The sequence below is a fragment of the Melozone crissalis genome, unplaced genomic scaffold (genome assembly GCF_028551555.1).
Source record: "Melozone crissalis strain CALT ecotype California unplaced genomic scaffold, PUWL_Pcris_2 ptg000057l_1, whole genome shotgun sequence".
NCBI classification, from domain to species: domain Eukaryota; kingdom Metazoa; phylum Chordata; class Aves; order Passeriformes; family Passerellidae; genus Melozone; species Melozone crissalis.
Window position 1 is genome coordinate 10,846,687 of NW_026535835.1, and position 15,984 is coordinate 10,862,670.

The 15,984-nt window shown below is 48.7% G+C and overlaps 1 protein-coding gene across 2 annotated transcripts in view; it reads right to left on the reverse strand.

Annotated features, from left to right (window-relative positions):
• Positions 1-819: 819 nt before the first annotated feature.
• The window catches only part of ACACA (acetyl-CoA carboxylase alpha), a 100,754-nt gene continuing 85,589 nt past the window's right edge, over positions 820-15,984 (reverse strand). For both annotated transcript variants that reach the window (XM_054287459.1, XM_054287460.1), the window contains 6 exons: positions 11,929-12,106; positions 11,206-11,318; positions 4,909-5,063; positions 4,173-4,343; positions 1,289-1,425; positions 820-1,098 (listed from right to left, as the gene is read on the reverse strand). In XM_054287459.1, the coding sequence (XP_054143434.1) occupies positions 972-1,098; positions 1,289-1,425; positions 4,173-4,343; positions 4,909-5,063; positions 11,206-11,318; positions 11,929-12,106 (881 nt within the window). In that variant the 3' untranslated portion in view covers positions 820-971. The remainder of the gene's footprint in view (positions 1,099-1,288; positions 1,426-4,172; positions 4,344-4,908; positions 5,064-11,205; positions 11,319-11,928; positions 12,107-15,984) is intronic.

Genomic DNA, 15,984 nt, shown 5'->3' on the forward strand with positions numbered 1-15,984 from the left:
CACCCCTTCCTGCACTCAGCTGCCACCCAGTTCTTCCTGACCATTGCCACGAGATTCCAAACCCAACATTTTGTCACATTCCCAGGTAAGAGTGGCCCCTCCCAGCCATGCCCAGGCAGCTCTGGGGCAGGGCAGGATGATGGAGAAAGCTCTCCACAGACTGAGATTTCCTTCTGCACTTCCAGCCCCACTGGGGCATTTGGCTCTGTCCCTTCTCCTGCCTCACCTCAGCTGCCTGGAGCTGCCCTCAGGGAGGGATGAGCACTGTTAGCCCTGAAAACATCAGGGGAGGGAGAGCAGAAACGCTGAGCAGCTGCACTTTGGTCTCTTGTGCCCCCTCCCAGAAGGGCCTTTCACAAAATTCACAGCCTGCTCTAAAGGACTTGGGCACAAAGGCAAAGCCACGGGGGTTCAGCCCCCAAAATCCTGCCCCCCAAAACCCTTCACAGCCCTGGGGAGCCTCCTGGGGGCACGGCACAGCAGCTAAAGGCTGGTTTTCCTCTACCTAGGAGACAGGACAGACGTGGGGCACACAAATCAAATCACCACTGACAGAGGGTGACACACGAATCACCGGTGACAGAGGGGAGGGCACGGGGGGACGTTGGCACTTGTCAGCACGGAGCTGCCGCTGCCGCCGGGCACGGGGAGCAGGGGAGGAGGGCAGGGGGTCCCTGCAGGGGCAGGGTGTCCCTGGAAGGACAGGAGGGACAGGGGTGTCCCTGCAGGCCCTGCCGCGCCAAGGCCTCGCGGTTCCGGAGCGCCCGGCCCCGCTCTGAGCAATAAATAAGGTCCAGGAGGCCGGCGGGGCTCCGTCCGCTCGTGTGTGTACGTTTGCCTCGTGTCCCTGCCAAAGGACGCGCTCCCTCTGGTCTGCAACAGTCCAGGTGTCCCTGCAGCAGCTCCCGGAGCCTCCCGAGCACACCAAGGGCAGTTCCCACCCCGGGCAGGGCCGGGAGCAGCCCCGGCTCTTACGTGGAGGAGGGAGAGTCCATTGTGGAGAGGATCCGCACCACCTCGGCCCGCTGCGTGGGGGACATGTGCTGGGTCATGTGCACGATGGAATCCATGGCAACCTCGGGGTTGGCCTGCACCAGGCTGTGGAGAGCACAGAGGGGAGAGTGAGGCAGCTCCGGAGCTCCCAGCAGTGATTCTGGGGGATGCAGTGTGAGGCTGGGAGTGTACATAGCCCTGGGAGCTCCCTCAGACCCCGCTGGGCTGGGGAATCCTCAGTGCGTGCCCGCTCTGCAGCCAGCCCTGCTGCCACCCGGCTCCCCTCCCTGCTCACCTCCTGATCTGCTTGAGCACATAATCCCTGGAGATGTATTTGATGTTCTCCTCCACCACCGAGCGAACGCCCTCCTCCTCCGTCAGCTGCTTCTCCAGCCACTCCACCAGGTCCTTGTTGCTGTCCCACAGGTAGGCCTGCCAAAATGCCACAGCTCAGCCTGCACCCAGCCCTGCCACTGCCCGGATTCACCCCACAAACACACCTAACAATCTGCACGAGGTCAAGGATTATCCATTTCCTTTGCATCCTGCCATAAATGTGATGGAAGGGGACCAAGGAGGTGCTTGGTCAGCACTGCAGGAACGAGCTGCAGCTGTCCCAGATAAATCCCAGTCTCCCTGGTTATCAGCTCCCCAAATTCTGGTGGAACATGGCTGACCTGACATGCAGCTGCTCTGGGGATTGTCCCAGTGCTAAATCATCAGCAGGTTGGAGTGCCTGGACCCTCAGCCACGACCCCCTTTGTGCCTTTCACAAGATCATTTCACCTGATATTTGCTAGATAGTTGGCTGTGTAATAACTCAGGAGAGTGTGAGCCCCTAACAGCCTTCTCTCCTCTCCTCTCATTTTCTTTACAAATCATTTAAGAATCGTTTTGTTAATGGTTTCCGGAAAAGCAAGTACTGCCATTAGCACTCATTCATATTTATGTCATTTTATTTGGGTAATTAAACACAAAGCTCCTCATTTAAAGGTGCACTATCCTTCTCTGTTATCACTAACCAAGTCAAAGGCAGAATGACAATGAGCTGGGGGTGGTGACACCGTGGTGGCACCTCTGGGACACAGAGCCAGGAGTCACAGAGTCACTGGGGCTGGAAAAACCTTCAGGGTCATTGAGTCCAACCATTCCCCACACTGCCCAGGCCACCACTGACCGTGTCCCCAAGTGCCACATCCACAGGGATTTCAAATCCCTCCAGGGATGGGGACTCAGCACTGCCCTGGGCAGCTGTGCCAGGGCTGGGCAGCTCCTCCCAGGGAAGAATTTCCTTTTCCATTGAGGATTTTCCTTTCCAAGGAGGAATTTTCCCAATATCCAACCCAGACCTCCCCTGGCCCAGCCTGGGGTTGCTCTCTCTCCTCTGTCCCTGTTCCCTGGCTGTCCCCTCCTGTCAGGAGCTGTGCACAGGGGACACCTCCCACTGTCCCAGCCCTGTCCAGCCTGTCCTGGGCACTGCCAGGGATGCAGGGGCAGCCCCAGCTGCTCTGGGCACCTGTGCCAGGGAGGAATTTTGGTGTCAGAGCCCATCCCAGCCCCTGACACACTTCAGAAATCCAGGATTATTTCATTTCCTTTCACTCAATGTCTCTGATTGTCTCAGCCCGGTGATGTCACTTGAAGATTTTGCTTATTTCATTGTTTTTCTCCTTGTTAAGGTTTGGAACTCGGAGTTTTGCTCCCTGCCCGTGCCCCTGGCAGGCAGCAAACAGTCCCTGCATACAAAGGCACTTCCAGGGAAGGGGGGAAGCCCAGCCCGGGAAGCTGCAGCACAGCCCCAGACCTGTGGAAAGCTCCATTTACCCAAGAATCCCAAAGCTTTTCGTTTAGGAGAATATTTAATACTCTTATTAATCATTTTTAATCCGTTTGCTTTTAATTAAGAAACAGCATGATGCTTCCCTATCAACATATGCCAGGGAGCAGATTAATTGTGGCTTAAGATAACTCTCCTTGATTGGTGTAATGTATTAGCTAACGAGCTGCCTGCTTTTGGAGAGCTCAGGCTCTACCTTGGAAAGGCTGCTGCCCTCCAGAGAACATCCCCCCTTCCCTGGAACCCCTGCGTGTTGGGGACTTCAAAAACAGAATGAAAAAAAAAATAGATTTAAAAAATAAAACACTCAAATTTAAAATATAAAGTAAAATAAATAAAATAAAGTAAAATGAAATAAAGTAAAATAAATAAAGTAACAAAGTAAAATAAAGTAACATAAACTAAAATAAAATGAAACAAATGAAACAAACTGAATAAATAAAATTGAATAAAGTAATATAGAAACAAAGGAGAATTAAATAAATACATAAAATTAAGCAACATAAATAAAATTAGATTAAATAAAACCAAATAGAATAAAATAGAAAAAATAGAAGACTAGAATAAGATAGAATAAAATAGAATAGAATAAAATAGAATAAAATAGAAAAAATATAAGAATAAAATAGAATGAAATAGAAAAAATAGAAGAATAGAATGAAATTGAATGAAATAGAATAGAATAACATAAAATAGAATAAAATAGAATAGAATAACATAAAATAGAATGAAATATAGAAATATAGAAAAAGTATAAAAAATAAAATAGAATAAAGTAGAAAAACAGAAGAATAGAATAAAACAGAATAAAATAGAATAGAATAAAATTAAATAGAATGATAGAGAATAGAATGAAATAGAATAAAATAGAATAGAATAAAATATAGAATAGAATAAAATAAAATAGAATGAAAGAGAATAGAATGAAATAAAATAGAATAAAATAGAATAGAATAAAATATAGAATTGAATAGAATTAAATAGAATAGAATAGAATAGAATGAAATAATAGAATAGAATGAAATAGAATAGAATAGAATTAAAATATAATAAAATAAAATAGAATAAAATAGAATAGAATAAAATATAGAATTGAATAGAATTAAATAGAATAGAATAGAATAGAATAGGATGAAATAATAGAATAGAATGAAATAGAATAGAATAGAATAGAATAGAAATAGAATAAAATATAGAATAGAATGAAATAGAATAGAATTAAAATAAAATAAAATAAAATAAAATAAAATAAAATAAAATAAAATAGATGCTGGCAGGGGGTCAGGGTGGTCAATGCCCCCAGCCCTGGCAGGACAGGTGGGTGCCCCCAGCCCACACTGACCTTCACCGTGCCCTCCACCTCGACGAACCAGCGGCGCAGCATGGCCTGGATCTGCCCGTCCGTCAGCTCGGGGTTGGCCTCGTGGATCTTGCTCTTCACGGCCTCCTCCAGCAGCAGCCGCCGCAGCCGCCAGTAGAAAAACGTGCGCGAGGTTTTCCAGTCCAGGACGTCCTGCCCGGGGCACGGGGACAGCAGTGAGGGACGGCAGGAACAGACACGGCTCGTTCCCAAATTAAAACCCGGGCTGGGACTCCATGGAGATTCCCCCAAGGATCCCACCCTGTCCCACCCGGAGCTGCACGGGGTGATGGAGGCTCTGCTCCAGCCCTGTCCCCAGGGAAGCTGCGGGACACCAGGAGCTGCACAGGGCCATGGAGCCTCTGGCTCCAGCCCCATCCCCAGGGAAGCTGTGGGACACCAGGAGCTGCACAGGGTCACACAGGCTCTGGCTCCAGCCCCATCCCCAGGGAAGCTGTGGGACACCAGGAGCTGCACAGGGTCACACAGGCTCTGGCTCCAGCCCCGTCCCCAGGGAAGCTGTGGGACACCAGGAGCTGCACAGGGTCACACAGGCTCTGGCTCCAGCCCCGTCCCCAGGGAAGCTGTGGGACACCAGGAGCTGCACAGGGTCACACAGGCTCTGGCTCCAGCCCTGTCCCCAGGGAAGCTGCGGGACACCAGGAGCTGCACAGGGTCACAGAGGCTCTGGCTCCAGCCCCCTGCCCAGGACACTCACGGTTATGGCTCCTTTCTCCTGCATCCTGCCGGGGGTGTCGTGCAGGTCAGCGAACTGCATGGCCACCTGCTGGTAGATGGGCACCAGGAACTCCTCCCTCTCCTTCAGCTTGGCCTCCAGCTCCTTCCTGTCGGCCGGGCTCAGCTCGGGGGTGCCTGAAACCACACACAGATCAGAATCCAGGGATACCTGAAACCACACACACATCAGAATCCAGGGTGCCTGAAACCACACACAGCTCAGACCCTGAGGTCTCAGGGGTGCAGCTCCAGCACTTGGGAAAGCCAAAGGCCAAGCCCCAGAGCATCAGCTCCCAGCAGTGCCCAGCAAATCTCTGCTCCAGCCCAGATTCTGTGCCACAGAGACTCTGGCGAGGGCTCTGAGGGTGTTTTCACCATGGAAACTCTGCTCCATTTAAATGCCAACCATCTAAGCCATCAATTAAGTGACATTTACAGGGCTTACTCCTAAAAGAGAATAATGTCCCAACACTGCTGCTCATTTAGCAGGAAACACAGAGCGTGGCACACCACCTCCACCACTGCAAGCTCTCCTTTAGGAGAACTCTTAGGGGCTCTGCAATCACAGCAGGAACCAGAGCACCCCCAAGCCCACAAACCCAGCTCAAACCACTGGGCAGAAGCTCTACAGAAACCCCAGGAGGGACCAGCCTCACCCAGTGCACAATCCAAGGCTGGAACTCACTGCCACTGGGCCCAAAGGGGCTCACAGAGGGTGATCAGACAAATGCATGCAAGGAGATTCCAGCACAGGCTCCTGAGCATGAAGATCAGACATTAACCTGTGCTCAGGAAGCCTCTAAACCACATCTGGGAGCTGGGACAGCATCCTGGGGGCTCCATCCCAGGATGCTGCTGCTCCTTCCACGCCTCATTCCCACAGGCACGATAATCCAAGGCTGCTGGTCCAAAGGGAGGAGGGCCTGCTCACACACCCCATATTTGTATGATTTCAGTGCCTCTCACACACCCCATATATGTGTTTTTCAGTGCCTCTCACACACCCCATATATGTTATTATTTCAGTACCTGCTCACACAACCCATATTTGTATGATTTCAGTGCCTCTCACACACACCATATATGTTATTATTTCAGTACCTGCTCACACAACCCATATTTGTATGATTTCAGTGCCTCTCACACACACCATATATGTTATTATTTCAGTACCTGCTCACACACCCCATATTTGTATTTCTCCAAGGCACAAGCCCTCCAGACAGAGATCCTTGCCAAGGAAGGAATGTTTTCCCTGTGCCTACCAATACAAATGTTACCTAACCCTTCAGACGCGAGTAAGAAGGTTTTAATTAAGAGAAGCTCCCCTTGTAACCTTCAGAATAAAAAATTATCTGTATTTATCCAGGCTGAAGGCCCAGGCTCCCTGGTTTCAATGGCAGCACAGGCACTCAGGGCAGCCCTGCTGGTGAATTCCAGCCCCTGCCACCGAGTCCACCCAGGCAGGCCCAGTAATGATTTAGGTGAGATTAACAAATATGTCAATGTCTATTTTCTGCTTAATTTAAAAGCAGCGTCTATAAAGATTTTTGACTTCTGAACCCTGTTCTCCTGGAAGAAAGAAGGTAACAATGAGGAGGGGGGATAAAGAGTGATTATCCCATCATCGATCGTTTGTCAGGAGCATTTCTTATTCACTGCACCATTGTAAAAAGCTAAGCTCTCGATCAATCCCGTAAGCCCCCTGTACAATTAAATATCTTGGAATGGTTTTCTTTCTTTCCTAGTCAGATCTCGAGGCCTCAGGGTTTTTCAGAAAGCCTGGGTATTTATTTATTTATTTCTTAAGGTAAAAAAAAAAAATAATAAAAGGGAAAAAAAGAAGTCTCCTTCCACAAATCTTATCCTGGCAAGGAGAGGGGAGTTAAAATATGGGATTCCTTTGCTCCAGAGGTACTTGACAGTTAATGAAACTGTTAAAGTTTAAATCATAGGAGCATTATAGACCTCTAGGTATGGATTGGCTGCTAATCAATAGGGAAACAAAAGGAGCAGTGCTCCAGACAGCCCCATTCCATGGGGACAGAGCTGGCACACAGGTGGGGCAGCACCAGGGGCAGCAGTGACCGTCCTGGCCTGGCAGGGAGCACAGGGCAGGCTCTGCAGGGCCAGGGAATGGCACCTTTCCCTTGGAATGCAGCTTCCCTGGCACCATAGCTCTGGAAGGGGCTGGGAATCATCTCAGCTCTGCTCCAACACCCCCAGAGCCCCCCAGGGCAGGGAGCACCCAGCACCTCCTGCTTCCACAAGCTGTGCTCTCTTCTTCTTTAATCAGCAGCAAAATTGCCCTAACCAGGTTGGAAAGGTGCCCTGGGGAAGCAGCAGCCTGGGGTCCCACCTCACTCCACACCTGCAGCAGCAGCCTCACACCTGAACCTCACCTCCTCTGCTTCTGCCTTGTGCAAAACAGTGCCAGAGACGAATTTATTCCCTCCTGTGAGGGTGGGAGGCACAGGGTGCCCAGAGCAGCTGGGGCTGTCCTGGATCCCTGGCAGTGCCCAAGCCAGGCTGGATGGAGCTTGGAGCACCTGGGATAATGGAAGGTGTCCCTGATGGGCTTTAGGGTTCCTTCCAATCCCAGCCATCCTGGGATTCCAGAAAATTCAGCAAAAATGCCAAAGGTGTCCAGGCTGCCCAGAAACGCCCCCAGCCAGAGGGGAGAGGGAAGGTCACAGGGAGCCACTCACGTCCCCGGAGAGACAGGCGTTTTTGGATTGTCTCTTGTTTCTTTAAATGAGACAGGCTGTAATTGCTTCACTAAATATTCAGCAGGATTTATGTCAGAAAGGTGCAGCATGAACAGCCAGTGAAGGTCACACCAGCCCGTGGCACAGGCTGCAAACATCCCTGCACAGAATCCCTGTGGTTCCCACCCTGCCCTTCCCTCCCTCTGCTCCTCAGGTCTCATTTCCCAGCACCTCAAGTGCGGCAGGGACACAATTCCAATAAAATTCCAACCCCAGCTCCTCTGGGAGGATATCCCAGTGCCAAGGAGGGGCTGAGAGAAAGCAGGGCTTGCTCTGGGAGCCCTGTGATTGTGAATTAACACCAATTTAAATGCAGCAGCACCGGCACAGGGATGCAGCTGCTGAAACAGCATCACCCACAAAACCAAGTTACAACCTGTGTTTATCCAGCACCCCATGAGAGGTGGGATCAGAGGAGCAGTGTTCCTCCCAGGTTTTCCTGAAAAACTGGCAGTGAGGGTCAGTTCTGGTCCTGCACCCCAAAATGTTCATTTCCAGAGAGGAACTGCTGTGCTGAAGTGGAGCTGAGGGGTGAATATCTGAGCGTTCACTCATTATTTGGAAATGTAAAGGCAGTTTGGATACTCAAGTAAGGTGTGAACCAAGCCCCAGCAGCACGGACTGACTGCCCTAGGAAATGAAATAAATGAAATAAATGAAACCAGAGGTGCATTCAGCACACAGGAACACCTCACAGGAGCAGCAAGGACATCCCACTATCACAATGTACATCAGGCGATGGCTGGATGCTGCCTTTTCCCTACAAGAAACACGGAAATGCAATAGCCAGCCTTGCTGTAACTGGAGCCATTCTCCATTCCTCTCACCCACATTCCACCCCATTTTTGCACCCATTTCCCTGCACCTCTGACACAGAATCTGTGCAATGAGGCTTATTTTCACTACATGTTTTAGTCCAATTTAATAAATAAATAAATTTGAGTCTCTGTACTTTAAACTGTGGCCCAAGGCTTGCAGGCTGCCCCGCTGCCACATTTCTGGGTGATCCCTGCACACCTGTGGGATGTCCCTGCCCACGTGGGGCCGTGCCCTGGGCCCGGGCCACCCTGTCTCCCCTCGCTGGAGCAGCCCAACCCTGAGTGACACTTTAATAAACCACGGGGGGGCTAATCAACATTTCAGCAACGCTGCTGCAGAATTGATAATGAACAGATTTGTGTCAAATGATTCAATACCTCCCCAAGCGCCGCGTCCAGCCGCGGCGTGGGCCGGGGGAGAGCAGCTCCCGGTGCTGCTCCCCAGAGCTGCGGGCAGGATGACAGCCACTCAGGGGTTAAAGAGAGGCAGTGAACCCCCAGCTAATGAGTAAGAATTCAGCAGGCAGTGTAAGATAAATGGAGCTTTCTCTGCTTCTGCTGGAGTCAGCATGAACCGCGGCCCTGCGGCTTGTTTGTGGCAAATGGAGTGCGCGAAATATCAAAGGGCAGTGATCCAGAAGAAGACCGACTTTGACAAATTTTAAATTGGCCAGAAAGAAAACCGGCAAAAAAAAAAAAATAGGGAAAAAAAAAAAGGGGAAAAAATTATGCAATTCAGTGTGTCCTGCAATCCTGGCTCTGCTGCTCTGGTATGGAATTAGTGGCAAAACAACAGCGATGATCAGGCGGTGCTGGCAGCAATTACAACCATCTCAGGGAGATGCTTATCAGTGACTGAAGCTTTTAGAGCTCTCCCTGTGTACAGTTGTAAGTGACTCGCTCTTGTGTTGCAGTCATTTTAATTAAAGTGTATGGAGTTTGCTGGGAGTAATTACCCTGTAGAGGAACAGGGGGGAAAAAGCCCTGATCAGGCTCCTGGCTCCTCACACGGAGCTGGGTCTGTGAGGCTGTTGGCAGAAACTCTCCCATCTTTGCCCTTGTGGGTTTTTTCAGTGTCCCAGAGGATTCAGGGGTGTCCTGCAGCCACAGAGGGGAGTGAAGGCGATGCTCTGTTCCCTCTCCCTGCAGTCCTGAGCTGGGTCCCCATGGTTTGGGGTGGTCGCTGTCCCTTTGCTCCTAAAGGGACACTCAAATCTGACAGAGGCCAAAAGTGAGGTTTGCTGAAAATAACCTCCTTGCTGCAGCTGCAGACTTTTAAACTGGGATTTAAGTCATGGAATAACAGAATGGTTTGAGTTGAAAAGGACTTTAAAGATCATTTAACTGGACACCTTCCACCATCCCAGGGCACCCCTCACCCTTCACCCGTTACTATTCCCTTCCCGAGGCATATCAGGAGGGTTGTTTTGTATATAAATTGTTGCCCTGCCATAAATTAAAAAAAAAGCAAAACAAATAATAAAATGTAACTGCAGCAATAGCCCGGATTTATCAGTCATTTGCAGAACACTTTTCCTCCTGAAGGATCCCAAAAGGCTTTATAAATTCAAGCCATACCCACATGGCACGCTTCTCCCTCCACTGAAATGTAGTCAATTTTGGAGGTAAAAGGAGGCTCTGTAAGATTATACTCTTATAGTAAGAGCCAGTAAAGGACTATTTAAAAAGCCTATTCCCCCAAGAGAGAACATATCTGATATTAAGTGCATTTTGCTGAACACTCTGTATTTTGGGATGTTGAGTGTACAGCAGGCGCTGGGATCACTCGGAGTGGTAATAACACAACCCAGCACTGAGCCCTGCTCACAGAGACATGGACAACGTTCCTCATTCCCTTGGAACTGAAGAGCACACAGACATCATTACTGCAAACTACCCCAGACACTCAGTGACAGTCCAGCAGCCCAAATGTCTCTGATCAAACCCTTCCTTACGTGAAACAACGCTGACTGAAGGCCTGGCCCACAAACCTTTAGTGAGCTGAGCAATTGCTGAGCTGGAAATCAGACCCAAGCATCTGCAGTGAGGGGCTGTTGTGAGACCCAGTCAATAAAATATAACAAAAAAGAGAAATCAGCTCAAAACCCCACAATATTCCACACCCTGGGTATGCTGAGCATGCATGAGCATCATCTCACAGGTACACACCTGTCACAGACATCTCTTATGGAAAATCCTTTCTTTAGGATTTGTCCTCCTGAGAAGCTGAGAGGCTTCAGGAACAAAATGTAAATAATGGTTATCTGCTGCTGTGGGATGCAACAGGTGCATCTGTGATTGGCCCATGTTGGTTGTTTCTAACTAATGGCAAATCACAGCACAGCTCGCTTGGACAGAGAGTCCAAGACAGAGCCTTTGTTATCGTTCTTTGCTATTCTATTCTTAGCCAGCCTTCTGATCAAATCCTTTCTTCTATTCTTTTAGTATAGTTTTAATGTAATATATATCATAAAATAATAAATAAAGCCTTCTGAAACATGGAGTCAGATCCTCATCTCTTCCCTCATCCTCAGACCCCTGTGAGCAGGGTCACACACACCTGCCGTGGTCTCACTGGTTTTCTTCCCAAGTCAGACAAATAAAACTGTCAGTAAATAAACCTGTCAGTAAATAAAAGCGAAAAGCAGTGCTGAGCTGCCCCCGAGGGGTGCCCGGGGCTGTGCCACGTACCCAGGCGCTCGGCCAGGCGCATGTACACGGGGTCCACCCTGCGCATGGTCTTCACCAGGTCCTTCCTGCGGAACCGGATCTCCACCGTGCCCTCGGGCTCCAGGATCCCTCCCCTGCAGGAGAAAACACAAAAGCACTTCTTGCACCTGACCTTGTGTCATCAGACACTAAACTGAATGGTTCAACCCCTGCTGGAAAGCGTGGGGAGGGAGACAGGACAAAGGGAGAATTGTCACTGTCGTATTTTGTGAAAAATCCCCTCTCCAGGATTTCCTCTCCTGGGAAGCTGAGAAGCTTCAGAGAAAAATGAAAACAATATTATCGCATTTACTTCTCCTGTATTTTGCTACTTTGGAATGTAGTTTAGAGATTGTTTATCCAACACGTGAATTGTTTTTACTTAATGACCAATCCCAGTCAGGCTGTGTCAGGACTCTGGAGAGAGTCACAGCTTTTTCAGCAGTATCTTGTTAAGCCTTCTGTAAATATCTGTGATATCTGTATAGTTTAGTATAACATTCTTTAATATAACATAATACAAAAAAACAATAAATTAGCCTTCTAAAAACACGGAGTCAGATGTTCAATTCCTCCCCCATCCGGGAGACTGGAGGAATTTTTAGCTCCACTTTCTCCAAGCCGAAAACGCAGACGAGGCCCCACATGTCCAACCCCATGGAAACCACCCAGGCCATGAGGAGTGTCCCAGGCAGAGGTGTGTACCTGCTGTCCCTGTCAGCGTACATCTCCATGTGCCTGGGGTTGATGGTGGGGTCGATGACCACCCAGGAGCCGCCGCGCAGCTCGCCCTGCGGCGGGATGTACACCAGCACCGGCTGCCGGTACTCGCGCAGGCCGTCCACGATGTACGCGCCAAACTTCAGCACCTGGTCATACATGTCTGGGGAGGGACACACAGATGGTCAGCATGGCTGGGGAGGGACACAGAGATGGTCAGGATGGATGGGATGGACGCAGAGATGGTGTGGAATGGCTGGAGATGGACACAGACATTGTCAGGATGCATGGATGGGACACAGAGATGGTCAGGATGGAAGGGATGGACATAGAGATGGTCAGACATGGCTGGGGAGGGACACACAGACTGTCAGGATAGATGGACAGGACACAGACATGGTCAGGATGGATGGGGATGGACACACAGATGGTCAGACATGGCTGGGGAGGGACGCAGAGATGGTCAGGATGCATGGACGGGACACAGAGATGGTCAGGATGGATGGACGGGACATAGAGATGGTCAGACGTGGCTGGGGATGGACACGGAGATCGTCAGGATGGATGGACAGGATATAGAGATGGTCAGGAATGGATGGGATGGACATAGAGATGGTCAGAATGGATGGGGATGGACACAGGCACAGCTGGGGATGGACACTGAGATGGTCAAGCATTGCTGGGACAGGGACAAACAGCCTGGAGTCACAGCTCCAGTGACTGCAGGTGCCCTGGGGATGATCCATCCCTGCCTTCCCAGCCCACAAACACTCCCACAGTTTGGGGAATCAGCCTGGCTACATCTGCACTGCCCAATTTCAGACTCACTACCCCAGACCTCTCCCACAACTCATGTAATGTGAATAAAATGCACCTAAGGGCAGCAGAGCTCTTCCAGATCTTCATAAAATGTGTGTGGAGAGGGATGGGGAGCAGCACTCTGCTCTTCCTCCATTAAAATTTGTTTAAGGCACTTTGCTCAAAATTAATAAGAACAACTCCACTGTGTAAAGACAGTACATTGAAAATATCAGCCCCAAAGGTGATTTAAATAAAAGAGAAAAAGGGAAGGCAGAAGAATTTCTATGAGATGATATAGTTTCTAATGGATACAGCTTGTAATGGAAACGGGCACTCTTGAATATATATATATTTTGTTACATATAATTATATCTACAAGTATTAAATCAAAATAGAAGAAATGAAAAACATTTATTAGGCTCATCTAGCCCACCTCTTTGTTCACACAGGACTGTTTCTGCCACAGTGCTTTTGAAAGCTCCCATTTAGAAACCCCAAACAATAAATCTGCTTCTTTAGGGGCATTTCCACAGTCCAACAGACGAGATTTCCCTCAGAACTCAGCCAAACTTCCCCTCCCTCCCCATTAATTTCATGTCACTACCCCTTGTAGCACCTGCACAATGCCTGCTCTCCTTCAGGCTCACCACAAACAGCAGCAGGATCAGTGGGGTTTGTCCTTCTGCAGGAATCCATCTCTCAACCCTTCCAACCTCCTCCATAATTTGGGTTTTTGCTTGGACCCTCCCAGTTTGCCTCATTAAAATACCAGTGCAGAGAAAATAAAAGATCTGCATTTATGTACTCACACCTGCTGCAACAGGAACAGTCTGGGAACACTGAGACACTTTTATTCATCTAAAATCCTCCTATCCCTCGAGAAAAGCCAAGGTGCCTTTGTCATTTAACCCTCATTTTAGTGTTAAGCATTAACAGGAACATAATTAAGCAATTAACTCTTTGGGAAACACTCTTTTATACTTTATGTTTATATAAATATATATTTTAATATTTATAATATTTTATATTCATATATATATATATGTGTGTATATATATATACAAACAAATATAGAAAAATATATATTAGTACCACAGGCACTGATAGGATCTTTCCATTTCATTTCCAAGGTCATTGCCCAAACACCCAAGAAAAGGAATTTCATGTTATTTAAGAGGTATCAAATGCTGACAAAAGGAAGAACAATTTATTCCCTCTAATTGGGAATAAACATAAATCCCAGCAGAGACAGTGAAGAGTGAGAACAAACAAAACTCCAACCTTTCCCTTTGTCCTGAGCAAAGAAAAAGACTCAAAAGGGGTGACAAATTTATTACTAATTATACAATTATTTTATTATGTAGTGCTAGTAATAAACCACTTGAAGTACTTTCAGCTAATTCTAGTGTTAAGAAAATAATTGCTTGATTCAAATTATTTTAACTGAATTAATTCTTTACTAGACATTTTTTACTAGTGCTACATAATAAAATAATTGTGTAATTAGCAATACATTTTTCACTCCTGCCACGGGTGTATATTTTACTCAGGTGAAGTGCAGGGAAGAGCAGCACTAATTGTTTGAACAGGGCAGAGGGAGGAGAGGCAGAGGAACTGGGGGAACCTGATGCATTCTCAGAGCTCCAAGGTGTGATCAGGAAGGGATTTCATTTCCCAGGAGCCTGCAGGTGCTCAAGGAAGTGTTTCTGTGCCTGTGGATGCTTTTGGATCCTTTCTGTGCCTGAGGATCCTTTGGGATCCTTTCTGTGCCCATAGATCCTTTGGAATCCTATTTGTGCCTGTGAATTCTTCTTGGGATCCTTTCTGTGCCCGTGGATCCTTCGGGATCCTTTCTGTGCCCATAGATCCTTTGGGATCCTATTTGTGCCTGTGGATACTTTGGGATCCTTTCTGTGCCCGTGGATCCTTTGGGATCCTTTCTGTGCCTGTGAATTCTTCTTGGGATCCTTTCTGTGCCTGTGAATCCTTCGGGATCCTTTTTGTGCCCATAGATCCTTTTGGATCCTTTGTGTTCCCGTGGATCCTTTTCTGTGCCCATGGATGCTTTTGGATCCTTTCTGTGCCTGAGGATCCTTTGGGATCCTTTCTGTGCCTGTGAATCCTTCTTGGGATCCTTTCTGTGCCTGTGCATCCTTTGGGATCCTTTCTTTGCCCATGGATCCTTTGGGATCCTTTCTGTGCCTGTGCATCCTTTGGGACCCTTTTTGTGCCCATAGATCCTTTGGGATCCTTTCTGTGCCCACAGATCCTTTGGGATCCTATTTGTGCCTGTGCATCCTTTGGGATCCATTCTGTGCCCGTGGATCCTTTGGCACAGGCACAGGAAGGACGTGCCTGTGCACAACCCAGAATCCAGCCCCACAACCCATCACTCACCATCCAACCCAGAATCCAGCCCCACAACTCAGAATCCAGCCCCAGAACCCAGCATCCAGCCCCAGAACCGAGGATCCAGCCCCACAACCCAGGATCCAGCCCCACAACCCATCACCCACCACCCAGCCCAGCCTCTCCCCTCTGCTTTCCTCTTTCTTTTCCCTTTATTTGATGTTGTTGGGGCTCTGTCCCGGGCAGAGGGGAGCACAGTGGAACCCCAGCCCCGCCAGGGGGATCAGGGCTCCCTGTGGGAGGTTTCCATGTGCTCAGCCCCGCTGCAGGAGGACCCTGGTGCTCATTCCCAGGGAATGTCACGCTCGGGGTGTCCCCGCCGTGGGTCAGCGCCGCCTCACCCAAACGGAGCCCAAACCAGCCCTGCCAAATGGCTCCTCCAGCACAACGTGCCAGCCAGATCTTCAGCATTTCATCCTCATTGTGCTCAGGAGCCTTCTGGCCACAGAAGGGGACAGCACCACACCACAAGCTGCCTTCATTTAGGGGGTTTTTTATATATTTATTTATTTTGCAGCAAGAATTAGACCTCCCAGGCTGACTGGGAAAGAGGGGGTTTAATTTTTTCCCTCTTATTTTTTTTTTCCTTTTCCTCCCCCTTCACTAATGTCAATTTTCAGCATAGCAAGAGCTGTCTCTAATCTTTTCCTACTCATTACACACAATTTTGGAGTCATTTTACCCACAGTGCAGTCAGCTCCTGGCAGTGTGTTTGTGTGCACTGAGGGGTGGCATAATTGTTTATTTTCCCTCCCTGCATAATCCCCAGCCAGCACTGAAACCAAAACTGCAAACAACTCCCCGAGGGACCCCGGGAGTGTCAGGAGACAC